Consider the following 16,136-nt stretch of genomic DNA (forward strand, 5'->3'; position numbering starts at 1 on the left):
AGCTCCTGTAATTGGTCCCAGGGGCAGAACTATTAAATATTGCATACTGAATACAAAAAAAAAAACAGGTAATATAATTCACTAAGGCTCTGCTTCGGGAATCCTACGCTGAGATCCGAATCGTCTGCCTCATACGCAGACCTTATCAACTGCTCAAGGGATCCCTATGTTCCCATTGGCACACTCCGTTGGGACGGGGCACATCCCCCATTTGTTTGTCCAACCTTTGCCGCTCTGCTAGGCTCCGATCTGTTTATCTGGCCCCAGGAATGGAGCTCCATAAGTGACTGTGCTCCATCCACCTACGCGATTATTGGGTACCGTTGGGCCATTGCCTAACGCTTAATGCCGGCAGCCTGTTTAACTAACCTTTGTCGCACTGTCGGCGGCAGAGGTGACATAACTTGGAGCTGGTGGTGGAGAAGGAGGTGGAGCTGGAGGTGGAGCTGGAGGTGGAGCTGGAGGTGGAGTGGGGCCCCAAGTGCTCCGGAGTTGACTGTGCAGAATATGCAAATTTTCCAGCCCATAGTCGCCTGCAAATGTCTTTCTAATAATAAGTCGAGTTTACTCCAGTTACCCACCCCTTGGGTTTCCGTTGCGGCCTGTTGGCGCTGCTCCATCAGAAGCACGTGTACGTGAGGGGGAAAGGGGGACGTGTTGAGTCATTTCTGGCAGTCTGTTTAGTTTCTCGGGTTGTCCTTAGCTGTTCATCATTCGATCAATCGGTGCGCCAGGCAGGCCGCATATCTCCTTTTCCTCCCAGCCCTCCCCAGCCCTCGGAGGCACTAAAGTCGCGCCTTTCTTGTACGCTTCATATTCGGATTAAATGAATATCATATCTTGATTGCCGGATCGTCGGGCATGTAATTCCCAGACAGAGTGCCGGAGCCCCGACCATGCGACCATGCCGTCATGCGATCATGCGATCATACACCTTCCAACCGCTGCGACGGCAACACGAGCTGACGGAATGTGGCTGGTGCAGATACTGTACTTGGTGGGCTCGTTGACGGTCTTTGCTGGTCTGCTGCTGGGCTACTGCGGAGAAAGTGTCAATGGAGACTTCTACGGCAATGCGAGTGCGAAGCTTCTGCGCTTCCGAGACTTTGAGCCCCGCCAGCAAGGGCGACACTTGGACGAGGCCTTCGCGGAGGAGATGGATGCGGAGATGGACATGGGGATGGATATGGGCCTGCCTGGCGTGGGGCGGGAGGGACGTGGCTTCCACTTTCATGCCAGCGGCGAGGATGTCAGCGTCGAGTTGGAGTTCATCGTGCCATTCCTGAAGGTGCCGGTGAAGCGCAGCATGGGCCTGGCCCGCGACGCCGTGCAGAACCTCCTGAACCTGCGCACGGGAACGCTGCTCAACACGGCGGTTGTGGTGGCTGCAGGAGCTGTCATTGCAGCCGTGGTGCGCCTGCTCCTGGCTCCGCTGGTGATCACGTCGCTGGGCAACGGACACGGACACGGATACGGCTACAGATCGGATACCGCCAGAGGCAGTAAGTGTGGCAAGTCGTGGGCGGCGTAGTCCAGAAGCAGGTCTCAAGTGCTCGTCTTCGTCTTCGTTCTCCCTGACAGTGCGCAGCCTAACGGACGCTGTGGAGTCCCACCTGGAGGAGCACAACATGGACGTGTCCGCCTGTGCCCAGCGCTACATCTGCCAGTACCTGCAGCACAGTGTTTCCCCGAGCTATGCGCGGGCTCTCCACGTGGTCGCCAGGTTCGTAAGCTTCATTCGTCCAGTGCCGTTTCCCCATTTCCCCATTTCTCCATTCCCTATTGATACCTGACTGGTTCTCCCTGGCTCTCTCTGGTTCTCTCTGGCTCTCTCAGCTCTCCCTGGCTGGATTCCCTCACCAAAGACACTGCGGTTCGCCATGCCGTCGAAACGGCGCGAGGCAGTCGGACCTGTGCCTACACCTACGCGAGATGTAGATGGCCTCCTCCTCGGCCCTCTCTCGGGAAGCCCCGCTACTCGCTGTGGACCTCGCGGACGTTGCCAAAAGTCCTGCAGTACTTCAACGGTTGAGGCACTCGTATCCCAATCCTATTAGCCGTTTATTTAACTATTTTTTTTATGCTGTTGTTAAGTTATATTTATTTATTGTTGCTAGCGGCTTTTGCCTCTGTATTTGCCTTGCTTTTGCCAGTGATATGCCAATAAAAGCGGGTACCCGATCATGAAACACTAGCCTTGCAGCTCGGAGTTATTTCTCGATCTTATGTAATGGGAATGCCTAGAATTGGAGCCATTTAAATCTCTCCCTCTCTTCCAATTAGCGAAGGTAGCAGCGGACTCGTATTTCCGCTTTCGTGTGAGGTGTGTGTGAGGCCCCACTCTTTCTCCAGCTAATCGCTTTCGCGCCTTCCACTTACTTATGTCACAGAAGCACTTTGTTGCAGTTTGTGTGACAAGCAGAAGATCGGGAGCTAGACCGAGGGCAGGCCCAATTATCGTAGCCAAGAGGCAGCCAAGCGGCACTCGCCGGAGCAAGCACAAGACAAGCCGCCCACATGTGATCCACCGAACCAGAGCCACCCACGGGTCTGCTGCAGCTCAAAATATGCGAAATATGGGAATTGGATTCCAAATGCCTGCCAGCTTCGCAGTCGAACGGAGCCCCCAGCGGAAACAATGAAGCTGCTGCACATCCTCTGCGCTCTCCTGACAAACTGTGCCCTGATCTGGGCTGCCAGTGAGGAAGTGGGAGTAGGAGCGGGAGCGGAAGAGGAGCCAAAGGGATCCGCCTCGAGTGAACATGGACGGGACTCGAGGCTCCCAAAGCAGAATCAGCATAATCCGCATAGCCAGCATAATCCGCACAGTCCGCACAATCAGCATAGTCCCGGATTCAAGCTGATTTCCTTCGACGCTGTGGGCAAGCACGTTGCCTTGGGATTGGACTACCTGGTGCCCTTCCTGGAGGTGCCCGTCAAGCGGAAACGCAATGCACCACCAAAGGTAGGCTTACTCCCGTCCTGACCTGACCTGACCGGACCTGTCCCTCGAATTGTACTTCTTCGGCGTCCGTCTTTCAGCCCCTGGTCATAATCAATTCCGCGGCCGTGCTCAGCTGCGGACTCGTGGCAGCCGGGGGACTCCTCGTTGGACACCTGATCCGCAGCATGGGTCTGGAGGCCATCACCGAGGATGAGCCCCCCTCGAGTGGGAGGCCAAAGTCCTCGGAGGAGGAAGCACCGGCCACATCCGAGGCCGGGCACAATGCCACGGCTCGCGGTCTCTTGGACAAGGACCGGAGCTTCCTCGAGTTGTTCGAGAATTTCAAGCTCGTTTACCACAACGAAACAGGCGAGCGAGTGGGTAGGTCCTCCTCGTCCTTGCTCGCAGTACTCTTCCCCGCATTAATATCCTTCCCCCTCCCCTTCCCTCTGACAGAAAGCAGCCTTCCGAGTGTGATCAGCACAGTGGAGCGAGCGTACTTCAAGAACGAGGTCGATCTCTCCGCCTGCCTTCTCAAGTCCCTTTGCACGCTGACCTTCAAGGCGAGCGACAGGGTGCGGAGGAGCCAGGCCTCCGACATGGACCACGTGCTGGATGCGGCCACCAACTGGACCTGGCTCCTCACCTGGCTGGAGCAGTCCACACTTCGCGAGGCCATTGAGGCCGGCAGGGATCCCAGACCATCTCACTGCGCCTCCAAGTATCCTTACTGCAGATGGGCGGCACCGGAGGAGCGAATCCTGCAACTGCTGCAAAACCACGTGATGTTCAAGTGATCCAAAGGGGATTCAGGCGTGAGAGCTGATTTAATCCAAAGTCATCTGTGAGCTAAGGGAAAGATCCGATCGGATCGGAGATCCGTTCACTAATTACACCCTAATAAATACTCGTGAATACCCTGAATACCCTTAAATACCCGAATACCCATACCTTGTTGGGATCGTAAGAGGACGTTTCACGAGATGTTCCAGAAGAAAAATGTATATTCTATTATAATCGTGGTGTTCTTAGAGTTATGATAGAGTTGCAGGGAGTGGGAGCCACTGTTGAGACTCTCGCGACTATCGCGACTTAAATGAAACCCAACGATCGTGTCCATGACCACATGAGAGAGTGGCTGTCCAGGGCTTTCCATGCGAGTATACTCGTATTCAGTATTCAGAGCTCAGATCAATTGGCTACGCCTTGGCTGTCGCTGTAGCTGTCTGCCTGCGCAACAATGTCAATGTCATTGGCGAGTGGAGCTGGGATTTGCATGCTTGGGAGATCATCAATCATTTGGATGTACTTATGGTCAACGATGATTGATGGACGGCTCCCAATGCCCCAGTAGTGCCTACTGGACAAGTCCCTAAATTGAGTTGCGATTTCTTGTTTGATTGATTGGCACAAGGTACGAGTCTGTATACGGATTAGCTGTGCCTCTACTCCGCTCGTTCATTGAGATCGTTTCAATTACGAGATGGTATGGACCTAAGGCATGTGAACGAGAAAGAGTTTAAGTCGGAAATTGGTCTAAAATGGGTATTCCGCAAACTTATTATAGATTCCTATTAGTTTTGGACCTCAATTTAGAGGAGCTCGAGCCTCATTCGAATTTCTTTGCAGTGGTATCCATGCATGATGTATCTCTTTATCTTTAGATACTTTGTCTGTCGTCAGTGGAATTGTTGTGGAAAAGCTTGATAGGCCGAACATCTGATCTAATGTGAGGGATATTGAGCCGTCTGACTGCTGGAGAGGGACACGCCTTGATCTGTAAAGCCCAACCCCAGGACCTCAACGATCTTTGGTAGGAGTAGCGGGACAAGCGCTGGCTAAGTAGTGGCTGAATCCAGTAGTAGAGGGATCAAGTCTTGCCTACTGTCCATCTATATGTGCGAAGATGTAGACATGGTAGCCAGATCGTCTCCGATCGCAGATTAATCTGATTTTGGGATTGTCTTGTTAGTGTTGATCGCTTTCCAAGCGGATCCAATGCAATTTTTGACCTTTGCCTGTTATGAGAGAAGCTCTGTAGCTAATTCGATAATGGGCCCGCCCCCGTCCACATTCCCGTCCAATTCTAAACGCCACACGCCACGAGCTCCGTTGCGACATCGCCGGCACGCATGCCGAGCCAGAATCAGATTCTGAATCAGCCCCAGAAGCAGAACACCCCAGTCCATTCTCCCTAATAATAGCACAGCCACAGATTGAAATCTCTCCCGTTCAGTGATACGTAGAGCTCCGACATGATTGGATCATTGCTGCTGGCTGTGGGCGCATTGGCGACGCTGGTGTATGGCTTTCTGGTGTGGAACTTTGGCCACTGGCGGGCACGGGGCATCAAGGAGCCGAGGGCCCTGCCGCTGCTGGGCTCCTTCCCCAACATGGTGTGGCCCCGCCAGCACTTTACCATGGACATGAGGGACCTGTACATGTGAGTGGGGCAACGAGACGAGAAGATAGAGGGGATGGATGATGCGTCTTTTGCTGCAGGAAATACCGGGAGACGGACAGCTACGTCGGCACCTTCCTGTTGCGCTCGCCGAAGCTGCTCCTGCTGGAGCCCCGCCTGGTGTACGAGGTGTTCGTCAGTGCGTTCCGCCACTTTGAGGACAACGATGCCGCCCGCATGGTGGACACCGGAAAGGACGTGCTCGTCTGCTGCAATCCGTTCGTGCTGGAGGGGAACGAGTGGCGCCAGCAGCGCGGGATCTTCTCGAGCCTCCTGACCAACGGCCGCATCCGCACCACCCACACGATCATGCAGCGCGTCTGCCGGGACCTGTGCGACTTCATTGCCAAGGAGTCGCTCAAGGGAGAGCCGCAGGACGGCATGGATGTGGGCTGGCCACTGGCTCTGCTGGCCTCTGGGTGAACTAATCTCCTCTCCCGTTCTTACAGCTCGGGCTGCGCTTCACCGGCGACAGCCTCTTCGACTGCGTTCTGGGCATCCAGGCGCGCTGCTTCAGCGACTCGCCGCTGCCCGTGATCCGGCACAACCGGGAGATGTCCAACGAGAATCCAGGCCTGGCCATCGCCGGCGCCCTCAACGGCCTCTTTCCCCGCCTGCCCCGCTGGCTGCGCCCCAAGATCTTTCCCCGCTCCTACGACCGCTTCTTCGGGGACCTCATCCGCCAGGCCTTCTCACTGAGGCGCGGCCAGCACCAGGAGCGCAACGACTTCATCAACCACCTGCTGGCCCTGAAGCGGGATCACGGCCTGACCGAACCGCAGCTCACCTCGCATGCCATGACCTTCATGTTCGACGGCCTGGACACCACCTCCTCGACCATCTCCCACTGTCTGTTGCTGGTAAGTGCTGCCAAGTGCTGACAAGTGCTGCCAAGTGTTCGAGGGATAATCATTGGGGGATAATCATTCACAGCTGGGACGCTATCCGGAGTGCCAGCAGAGGCTGTACGAGGAGCTGGACAAGGCCAGTCCCTCGAAGGAGCTCCCCGACCTGGACGAGCTGAATGATCTGCCCTATCTGAGTGCCTGCTTCAATGGTGAGTGCCGAAGATCAGACCGATGACTCACCCCGATGACGTTCCCCTTTCCCCAGAGAGCCTGCGCATCTATCCAGCCGGCGGATGGGCCTCGAAGACCTGCACTGAACCGTACAAGCTGCATGGCAGCCACCACAGCCAGCCGCTGCAGATGCTGCCGGGCGACAACATCATGATACCCATATACGGGCTCCATCACGATCCGCAGTTCTACCCGGAGCCGGAGGAGTTCCGGCCGGAACGCTTTCTAGACGGAGGACTCAAGCGGTTCAAGCAGATGGGCGTCTTCCTGGGTTTCGGGAACGGGCCACGCCAGTGCGTGGGAATGCGTCTGGGCCTGGCCCAGGCAAAGGCCGCCCTGGCGGCCATCGTGCAGCGGTTCGAGGTGCGGGTCCATCCACGCACCGCCGACGGCCTTGAGCTGGATCCGTACATCTTCGTGGGATGCCACAAGGGCGGCATCTGGCTGGACTTTGTCGCCCGTCCGGTTTAGGTTTAGCTTTAAGGTTGGCTTGGCTTCGTGTCGCTTAGATCAATAAAACAGAAATGGGTGGTATACTGAGCAATCATCTGTATTGTAAGTTATGGGTTCGACACCGAACTCGGTCACGGGTTCGTCTGTCTCTCTGTTTGGGTTTCGTTTTGGGTTTGAGCTCCAATTCATTGTGTGCGCGGGCTTATGTCATCGGGCGATGAGAGGTTGTCCCAACAGAGCCCATTCATCGGTGCAATCAATCGGTAGATGAGTCCGTTGCCACATGACGTTAGGGCCTAGATCCGGTTGGGTCTATTTGCATACTAAACGGGCTTGTGCGACCTTGATTCGTATAACATTAAGGGAATCAAAGGGAGTAATGTAATCTTGGGGTTTACTAAGCTGTTAACATTCATTAACCAAATTTAAATCCCCCTGAAGTATGACTACGCCAGGAAAATATCGTATACCTTGCAGAAAATCCCTTTGAAATGATATATATATGGAAATCTTGAGCCCAAACTCTTACTTTCATAATTTCAAATGCCTTAAAGCCCTTCTTTTTTGACAAATCAAGAAGGCATTATATGTACAGATACTCGTGTGTGGCATAGTCGAACGACTGAGTGTAGGCCGGGCCTTTCACTCAGAGTCTGAGAGCGGAAGCAGCGGATGGAAAGCGATTGAAAATACATCAAGAGATGCCACAACGAAGGTCACAGACAGACACGCCTTTGGGGACCGGCTAATAACAGATCACAGATCAACGCGAACCCCAAGCAACCCCGGAGCAGCGCACCCCCCCTCAGGTCGCCCAACTCTAGTCACAGTTTAACAACCAAATTATTTACATATATATAAATTTATTAGGTAAGAAATTCGATTCGTTGGAAGCTGTTGCGCTTATGCATGCAAATGACTCCGATTGCGATTGCGATGGGGATTGGGATTGGGATTGGAAATGCTCATGGCTTGTGGCTGGGAATCGAGGGAAACAAAATAATTTCAACAAAAATGCATGCGAAATGAGGCAGCGATGGCATTAACAATAAACGAAAACGAAAATATAAGCGGTTGATGATGAAATTAACAACTAATCAGTGCTAGAGCGGATCGACCTTGGTCTCCATTCCATTCCACCTTCGGGCCTGGACACCTTCGCACCTCACAGCCCCCTGGGTACCGGGAACAGGCGCAGGGTCTTGCCGAAGGATGAGGATGAGGATGAGGCTGATGTCTGTCGCACGATGCGGGTCCTGGGACGGGGTCCTCCGACCGGCGGCAGGTACCCATTGCTTCTGGGTGCCGCCTGAGGCGCCAGTCGAAGGCCACCGTAGGCTCCCGACGGCTGGGCATATGACTGCAGGTCATCGTAGATCTTCACCGTCTGCACGTGGCTCTCGGTGCCGCTGTGCGCATCCTGGGTGACCACCTTGACCACGTGATGATGCCCCTGGGGCTGTTCGTTGGTGGCCCCCAGGATCTTGATCGTCTTGACGCCAGCCTGGTCGATCGTCTCCAGTACCTTGAAGGTGCGCACCGCATGCGGCTTGACAATCTGCACGGTCCGCACTCGGGAGCTGCCGCGGTGGGGGGAGGGAACGGGGGCCGCGGCCATAGCCACGTTCACGGCCACCTGGACATCCTTGGGCATGAACCTCTGCAGCGACTGCTGCGCCTTCAGGCTCAGAGTGGGGGCAGGTCCGACTGGCAGCAGTTTTTGGGTGACCACCTGGGGCCGGGGCCGGGGCTGCACCTGCACCTGCGACTGTGCCTGTGCCTGCACCACGCGATGATAATGGTGGTGGAGGTGGTGCTGCTGACGAGGCAGGGCGTTGCTCACATAGGACATGGCCGGGGCATAGAAACGGGGACGCTTCGACTGCTCGCGGTACATGGGAGCCACCTCGAACACCTGCTGCTGCTGCTGCTGCTGCTGTTGGCGGTGCTGGTAATGCTGATGATGCTGCTGCTGGCGGACAGCCACTGGCTGGGCATAGCGGGCGAATGGCTGCACCGTGTTCATGTAGCTCCTCAGCGAATGGATGTGCGTTATCTGGGTGGGAGCCGGCGCGGGCAGTGCAGGTGTCACTGGAGCACGAACAGCCACTGGGGGCAGGTAGCCAGGAGCGTTGTACTGCTGCTGCTGTTGCTGTTGCTGGTGGCCTCGGTAAGCCGTGGCTGTAGATGAGGCATGGACAATGGCAACTGGCGCTGGAGCTGCAGCTGGTGCTGGAGCCGGGACAGGAGCTGGCAGTGGGGATGCAACTGGAGCTGGAGCGGCAGCAATAGCCACTGGTGGCAAGTAGCCTTGAGCCGTGTACTGTTGCTGCTGCTGTTGCTGTTGCTGCTGCTGCTGTTGCTGCTGCTGCTGTTGCGTGCGGTAACTGGCTGTGGCGGACGATGTTGCACGGACAATGGCAACAGGCGTGGGAGCGTGAGCGGGTGCGGGAGCCGGTACAGGAGAAGGCAGTGGAATGGAAATGGCAACTGGAGCTGGAGCCTGCAGAGTAACGGCGGCACCGGACGGTGGCAGGTAGCCGGGAGCAGTGTATTGTTGCTGCACCTGGTATCCTCCTGTCGCCAGCTGCTGCTGCTGCTGCTGCGACTTTGGTCGGCCATAGATAATATCGGATCCCTGCTGCTGCGTGGATACCTGCAACTGAGATTGGACCACAATCTGTTTCTGCTGCTGCTGTTGTTGCTGCTGCTGCTGCACCTGCTGCAATTGTTGCTGTTGCTGTTGCAGTTGCAACTGCTGCTGCTGCTTCAGCAATTTCGTCTGGGTCTGCAGGCTGTGGAGCTCGGCAATGGCTGCCTCTGAATTCTCGGGCTTCACGAAGTCATAGCCGTCAGGCAGGGCCACGGGCTGGCTCGGGCCAACACTGGCCTGACTGGATGCAACAAACACTTGTTGCTGCTGCTGAGGCTGCTGCTGCTGCTGGTAGATGATGTTCGTCTGGGTCTGTGGCTGCTGCTGCTGAGGCTGGGGCTCATCGTATCCGGGTGGTAGATAGTCAGGAGCACGGTAGTCGCCTACAACTTGCTGAACGGGAGCCACACTCTGGACCGGAGCCACTTGCTGAACTGGAGCAACATTCTGTACAGGAGCAACAGATTGGGACTGTATCAGCGATAGTGGTATCCTATCGGGATTCTCGAAGTCGTAGCCAGGTGGCAGGTATCCAGGTGCATTATATTCCTGTGCTACTGCAGGTGCCTGTTGCTGCTGCACTTGCTGCTGCACTTGCTGCTGCACTTGTTGCTGCACTTGCTGCTGCACTTGCTGCTGGACTTGCTGTTGCACTTGCTGTTGCACTTGTTGCTGCACTTGCTGCTGCTGCTGAGGTGGCAGATAGGAGGGTGCACTGTAGTCAACCTGGCTGGAGGCAGTGCTGTGGGCCTGGATGGATGAGGTGGTGCCAGAGGTACTCACGACGCCGGATGGAGCTGTGCCGGTAGCAGGTGGTAGGTAGGCAGGAGCCCTATAGACCTGCTGCTGCTGCTGCTGCTGTTGCGGATAGGAGGCTGTGGGAGGCAGATAGTCGGGTGCCCGATAGTTGGTCTCTGGGTTTGAAACTTCCGTGGCGGTGACAGGGGGCAAGTATCCTGGAGCCTCGTAGCTCTCTTGTGGGTACTGCTGCTGCTGTTGCTGCTGCTGTGGCTGGACAATGGGCGTGGACGATGTAGGGGGCAGATAGGGCTGGGCGCCAAAGACAGAGGAGGAAGACTGAGCGACAGCCTGGGACTGCGTACGCTGGAAGTTATGCTGATAGCTTGAAGGGAAGGGTACGGAAACGGAAACGGAAGCAGGGGCTGGAACTGGAGCTGGAGCGGGGGCAGAGACAGAGACTGCCACGGGGGCAGCAGATGGAGCTACTGGGGCAGCCTGGGCATGCGATTGCAGGCCCAGATCGGCAAAGTTCAGGAAAGACACATCCAAACTGTCGTCCAGAGGGGGCCCATTATGGACCTGGGTCTGAGCCTGAGCCTGAGCCTGAGCTTGGATCTGAACCTGAACCTGTCCCTGGGAAGGGTGGGGGTGGGGACGGGCGGCCTGCTGCTGAATGTGTACCTCCTGGTGGGGCGGCAGATAGGCGTTGTTCTTGCCCTGATAGTGGTTGTGCACCTCAAAGATTTGGTAGCCGGAGTTGCCGTAATTGCTCTCCTGGAAGCCGCCCGTCTTGTAGTACTGCTCCTTGGTGATCAGCGGCTGCTGCTGCTGCTGTTGCTGCTGCCGGAGCTTGAGTGATATATCCGCTTGGGTTAATCCACAGGTCGCGCAGATGGCGAGCGCAAAGAAGGCGCCAAAGAACTTCACAGGAAACGAAACCAAAACGAAACGGAAAAAAAACGAAAACGGTTTTGAAACACAGCAAATAATCACAGAAAAAAAATATATACACATGTGTGTCTTGTATATATATATGTATGTATGTATTGTATTGTATCGATCACTATATTGGGTCCTTAAACGTGTCACTGATTTCACTGGCAATCCTTATCATTTGGCACTTACATTCATCTTCACGTTGGTCGTGCTTAAGCCCTCGATGTCCAACCGTTCAATGATGGACCAGCCTGACCTGCGCACGCATTTTATACAGGGGCCACCCCGAAACTAGTCGCTGCTCATCTTCATTCACATCTTCATTGACATTCCCGTCCCTCCCCTCACCCTCCCCCCGGCCATCTTCGATGTTCGATCTTCCATCATCTTTCGCTAATTCCCTCCTCGCCATCGCATTACTCGAGTTTTCGGGGCTCGTTCGGTGATCGGCTCGTGTGCTCGGCGCTCGGCCTTTCGGTTCGCTGTCGCTGTCGCTGCCGCTGCCGCTGCATGCGCCACAATCGATTGGCCGCTGCGCTGCGGCCTTTCGTTCGCGTTAGCGCTAGAAATGCAGATTTTGAGACGAGACCGGACCGGATCGTACTCTCCGTCCAGGGCGGATGTAATTAATACGCCTTCTCCCAACAGGCATCTGCCGCATCAGTCATCTGTTCTCTCTCGCTCTTGAATAGGGACGGGACCTTGCATAACCCCCCCTGCCCGACAATTTCCTGCATTTCGATTTCACACGCACATTTTGCATACGAGTGATACGAGTGTGGTATCGTCTCGTTTCGCAAATGTTTGATAAATATTTGCAAAAACAAAGAGAAGAAGAAAATTATTACATCTATCATTAGTATTCATTAGGGGTCAGGGGCCAAAGCCATGAATTAAACATGCTTGATAAGCATGTCGCCTCAGATTCCCATCTCCCCATCTCCGTCCCGGGGCTAGATATTTTTGGGGGCTTACACAGCTGGCGGGCAGGAAAACGTGTGCCGCCCCTGCCATCGATATGGATGTCTTTTCCAATGGCAATAGAAGACTATCGATACCATTTACATACCTCTTATAGTGCTAGTTACCTTGCAATGGAGCTGTTGAGTAATATTGCTTCATTTTAGATCATATTGTGCTGTTGATTTCGGCTAGTACTCAATGACTTTTGGCTGTTCGATTCATTCGATAGATGATTAATGAAACACCGTGTAAACATGTGCTTCAAAAGAGGAATCACTTTGAGGGAATTAAAGCTTCTTAAAGTCTTTTCAAAGCAATCTCCTATCAAAACGAACAACAAACAAAAACAACAGAAAAGCATGCATTTCTAATCGAACCTGATTAATAGTTGTATAATCATCTTTATAGCGACATCTTTCCGCAGTAGGTTTTCCACAGAAACATATCTTATTTTCCCATAGCGCTCGCTCAGCAACTGGTGGTGCGGGGGGAGGGTGCTTTGGCTTTCCCCCCTCGTCAGCAGAGCCCGAGCCCATCAATTTGGGACAACCTTGACCCATCTCCAGTCAAATATTTTATGCATACTTGGCCGGCAAGCCAATGCATACATTTAAGCGATGATGTGCTAAGCGATGATGGCTAGCGAGTTGGCCAAGACAAAGGGTCCACTGAGATAGAGAGTGAAAGAGAGAGAGAGAGAGAGAACAACAAAGGCACGGCTCGGAACCCGGCCCAGACATGCAAATAATTGAATTGATTCGAATTGAATGGAATTGAAACGAATTCAATTGAATTTGAAATATTGGGCCCAATAGCAAAAGCAAAGCCGAAGGTGGAGTAAGGGTGTTGGATCCGATCAAACTAGTGAGTGTTAACTGATTAAATCAGCAATATTCGTATGTTTATTCAACATTTCGTTTATTTGTTTTACGATCTCATTACGTATTTCCCAACCCAACGATAGGGCGTTTCATCAGCACGGGTATTTCTGAAATCCGAAATCTGTTGTCCGGATTTGATAAATTGTGATCTAACGATCTAATCTTCCAACGACGACTAGAACTTCCAGGGCCTGTTCTGCCAGTGCAAGCCTCCCTATCCGGATCCCGAGTGCACCACCGAGGAGGAGGTAGTTCCTATAGGATACTGAGGACTCAAACAAAACCTTCGCGAAGAGCGGCATAAATCGAGACGGGGACAACACCAGCTACGGGCAGGGCTTCCGAGCCCTATCTTCCATTGCCGTACACGGATTACCTGAAGGATTTGCACTAAAGTATAAGGTCTTCACCGCGGAAGCCATCATTGTTATCTTCAAACAAATGCGCGATGAGTATAAGCCAGCCAGTGTCAGCCAGCTGGATATTTCCCTAAATTAGAGTCAGACAAATACGAATACTCCCTTAAGTATTGATCAGATATACATATATGGTATTTACACTCGTAGTACATAGCCCACATATCATTCCGACTTAAAGTTTATTGTAATAACTATTCTTCTGGATTCAATAACATTAAGGTTTATTTTGATTTGCAAAGCAGCTGGCTATTGAACTGCAAATTAGAGCCCCGCCTGAACAGGCAACCGAATCGATTCCGATTCGAGCCAGATTCGGTATTCGCTTGGTTCGATCAGCGTCTCAGATTTTTCATCGACTCCTTGCCGTAAAACGGACTGTATCCCAATGGGCATAGCCGAAGGCTAGAACGGTTCAAGCCGAAGGCATGAACTCTGTGTCATGCTTCGAGTCTTTTCAGAGGTATGCAAACCAATCCGCTGTGCTCGCACTCGGTTCAGTTTTGTAGTGACTCGGGGGGATCCAAATCTGACTGAAGGCAGGATACGTAATGAGCGAATGAGTTCAAGAGTCATGAGTATAGTACTCAGTCGTCTACATATACTTATCCGATGTTTAACGACGGAATAGTTGGGTTATTTACTCGAGTGCGACTCTCACTAGGAGTCGTGAGCGTGAGAGATTTACTGCAAAGCTACTCTGTGTGAGAGTAAATAAGTCAATTATTATTATTGTTACTTTACTACAATTACAACTGATTTGAGATATTCATTGAAAAAGATCAGTTTTCAAATTGTTGAAATATGATCTAATCATTTTGATGGCACACCACTATTAAATTGATTCGAATGTTATTAATGAATAGACGATAATGAAAAATACCCAAGCCATACAATAAACAGCAAGTAATAATAACAAGCTGTTAGTGTATGGATTAATTGATTGGTTTTTGTTTTTAGCTTTTCATGTATTACGGATTGAAATTCTCTCAGAGTTGTGCAACACATTTGCGTCGCCTGCAGCTGCAGCCCATCCCAAAAGTCGATTCTTTGGGCCAATACAAATTTGCCCAATTTAAATTATTTATGTATTTATGCTCTGGGGGCTTAAGGTGTCTTGCAGTTGGTTGGCATAAGACCCACGAAATTTGATATGCATATTCCCTGCCTTGTTAATTATTTAATTTCTCCCCAACTAATCTCCCTCTCTCTCGCTCTCGCTCTCTTTCTGGAAATGAATATATTCACATTAACAAACATCGCCTCCCATTAGAGGGCCATCGGAGGGTCGATTTACATACTTATTGTTTATGCATATTGTTGAGATATTTATCAATATTAAATTTGTGCCATATCCAAGGGCTGGAGGCTAGAGGATCTCTGGGCTGGGGGCTGGGGGCTGAGGTCTGGGGGTAGCAGCCACAAAAGCCCCCTCCGTCCAAATATTTGGCAAAGCTGCAGAGACTGATGAAAACCAACAAAAGCACATAACACCAGACCAACAAAACGACAATGAAAACGAAAACGAAAAGGGAAACAAAAATGATTATAGAAATGCTCGTGTCACGGGGGACGACCTAAGAGTTATCACAACTAATATAATTCGAGAGTCTGAGCTGAAGAGCCGCTCTCCAAGCGCTAGCCACTAGCTTGATGCCCTTATGTTGCTAAGACTTATGGAGCCGCTCTCGCAGCGCCCAATACCGATCTACAAGCCAAGTGACGGATGAGCTAGAGTCATCCGTCGGACCACTAATTGATACATAAAACATGGATCGTATGGTCTACGGATCGACAGCGAAAGCGACCGGGGCAGCCAGAGCGACGACCGACCACTGCCAGCGTGGAAGAGGGGCATGGAGGTGCATGAAGGGGCATGGAGAGGGAGAAGACAGATGGAGGGAAGTAGGAAGTTTGAGGCGTGTTCAAGCTGCTTGTTTTTGAGGGGGGGGGAGCTTAACACAGTCGATTCGACTGTCATTGATTGCCATCATCATTGATCCGGGCCTAAACTGAAACTGAAACTGATTTGGTAATCGAGGAAAACCTCTGGTTCCGTGTCCATGCGACAGAGTTGATTACGGTTTAATGGGGTTGCTTCCGTCCGCCTGAACTCTGACCTCGTTGGCCGCCTGGACACGTGCAAGCCAGGGTAAGTAAGTATAATTACAATAATTATTTCCATGCAACGTTTGATTGGCCCAGTTTTGACACCAATCAATCTCACGATGGATCGAAAAATCGATCGTTTGACCCGACAAAACTCTGCTCTGCTGACAATTCGTTTACAAGTGTCCTTCAGCTACTGTGCTGGCACTTTGCCTTTCACTTGGCTGGCTCTTGGGCTCTTCAGGCCTTCATTTTGTTGATATTCGTACGAAAAGAGGGAGGGGAATAACCCCACAAAATACACATTTTCGACGGAGCGCCAGCATTGATGAAAGACTGATGTGTGCACCATAAATTAGTACTGATTTAATGCAAGTTACTATCTAGAAAAGTCTCCATAGCTAATCATATTGATCTTTTGGGATTCTGAATTTTAAATCAGTTAAGGTGTTCGTGTGAGTTTTAATATATTTCATTGTTTTGTCGGTGACAATGAAACG

General features: G+C 52.3%; 4 protein-coding genes across 4 annotated transcripts; 3 read left to right on the forward strand and 1 right to left on the reverse strand.

Annotated features, from left to right (window-relative positions):
* The first annotated feature begins 970 nt into the window (after positions 1–970).
* Positions 971–2,032, forward strand: LOC113566137. Its single transcript, XM_026990451.1, has 3 exons — positions 971–1,502; positions 1,582–1,723; positions 1,837–2,032. The coding sequence occupies exons 1-3, from the start codon at positions 971–973 to the stop codon at positions 2,030–2,032; spliced, it is 870 nt and encodes a 289-aa protein (XP_026846252.1).
* A 606-nt stretch (positions 2,033–2,638) lies between these two features.
* LOC6598253 lies at positions 2,639–3,741 on the forward strand. Its single transcript, XM_026990531.1, has 4 exons — positions 2,639–2,707; positions 2,744–2,965; positions 3,043–3,329; positions 3,405–3,741. Exons 1-4 carry the CDS (start codon positions 2,639–2,641, stop codon positions 3,739–3,741), a joined length of 915 nt encoding a protein of 304 aa, XP_026846332.1.
* A 1,454-nt stretch (positions 3,742–5,195) lies between these two features.
* LOC6598252 (probable cytochrome P450 28c1) lies at positions 5,196–7,020 on the forward strand. Its single transcript, XM_026990435.1, has 5 exons — positions 5,196–5,387; positions 5,447–5,792; positions 5,855–6,265; positions 6,339–6,462; positions 6,519–7,020. Exons 1-5 carry the CDS (start codon positions 5,200–5,202, stop codon positions 6,953–6,955), a joined length of 1,506 nt encoding a protein of 501 aa, XP_026846236.1. The 5' UTR covers positions 5,196–5,199; the 3' UTR covers positions 6,956–7,020.
* A 1,082-nt stretch (positions 7,021–8,102) lies between these two features.
* On the reverse strand, positions 8,103–11,462 carry LOC6598251 (transcription factor SPT20 homolog). Its single transcript, XM_026990452.1, has 5 exons — positions 11,457–11,462; positions 11,013–11,252; positions 10,401–10,910; positions 9,330–10,277; positions 8,103–9,269 (listed from the first exon to the last, which is right to left on the reverse strand). Exons 1-5 carry the CDS (start codon positions 11,460–11,462, stop codon positions 8,103–8,105), a joined length of 2,871 nt encoding a protein of 956 aa, XP_026846253.1.
* Between the last annotated feature and the right edge of the window lie 4,674 nt (positions 11,463–16,136).

Source organism: Drosophila persimilis, unplaced genomic scaffold, assembly GCF_003286085.1.
Source record: "Drosophila persimilis strain 14011-0111.01,24,50 unplaced genomic scaffold, DperRS2 tig00000579-arrow-pilon, whole genome shotgun sequence".
Taxonomy (NCBI): Eukaryota; Metazoa; Arthropoda; class Insecta; order Diptera; family Drosophilidae; genus Drosophila; species Drosophila persimilis.

What these genes read in the sequence shown, in the direction of transcription:
- LOC113566137 (XM_026990451.1), top strand. Translation starts at nt 971, where the DNA reads ATGTGGCTGGTGCAGATACTGTACTTGGTGGGCTCGTTGACGGTCTTT. An exon ending in ATCGGATACCGCCAGAGGCA is followed by an intron (nt 1,503 to 1,581) that starts GTAAGTGTGGCA and finishes TCTCCCTGACAG; the next exon opens with TGCGCAGCCTAACGGACGCT. An exon ending in GCTCTCCACGTGGTCGCCAG is followed by an intron (nt 1,724 to 1,836) that starts GTTCGTAAGCTT and finishes TGGCTCTCTCAG; the next exon opens with CTCTCCCTGGCTGGATTCCC.
- LOC6598253 (XM_026990531.1), top strand. Translation starts at nt 2,639, where the DNA reads ATGAAGCTGCTGCACATCCTCTGCGCTCTCCTGACAAACTGTGCCCTG. An exon ending in AACGCAATGCACCACCAAAG is followed by an intron (nt 2,966 to 3,042) that starts GTAGGCTTACTC and finishes TCCGTCTTTCAG; the next exon opens with CCCCTGGTCATAATCAATTC. An exon ending in ACAGGCGAGCGAGTGGGTAG is followed by an intron (nt 3,330 to 3,404) that starts GTCCTCCTCGTC and finishes TCTGACAGAAAG; the next exon opens with CAGCCTTCCGAGTGTGATCA.
- LOC6598252 (XM_026990435.1), top strand. Translation starts at nt 5,200, where the DNA reads ATGATTGGATCATTGCTGCTGGCTGTGGGCGCATTGGCGACGCTGGTG. An exon ending in TCTCCCACTGTCTGTTGCTG is followed by an intron (nt 6,266 to 6,338) that starts GTAAGTGCTGCC and finishes AATCATTCACAG; the next exon opens with CTGGGACGCTATCCGGAGTG. An exon ending in TCTGAGTGCCTGCTTCAATG is followed by an intron (nt 6,463 to 6,518) that starts GTGAGTGCCGAA and finishes CCCTTTCCCCAG; the next exon opens with AGAGCCTGCGCATCTATCCA.
- LOC6598251 (XM_026990452.1), bottom strand. An exon ending in CTCCTGCCTACCTACCACCT is followed by an intron (nt 10,278 to 10,400) that starts GCTACCGGCACA and finishes CCACCTCAGCAG; the next exon opens with CAGCAGCAAGTGCAGCAACA. An exon ending in GTGCAACATCGTCCGCCACA is followed by an intron (nt 9,270 to 9,329) that starts GCCAGTTACCGC and finishes CAGCAACAGCAG; the next exon opens with CAGCAACAGTACACGGCTCA.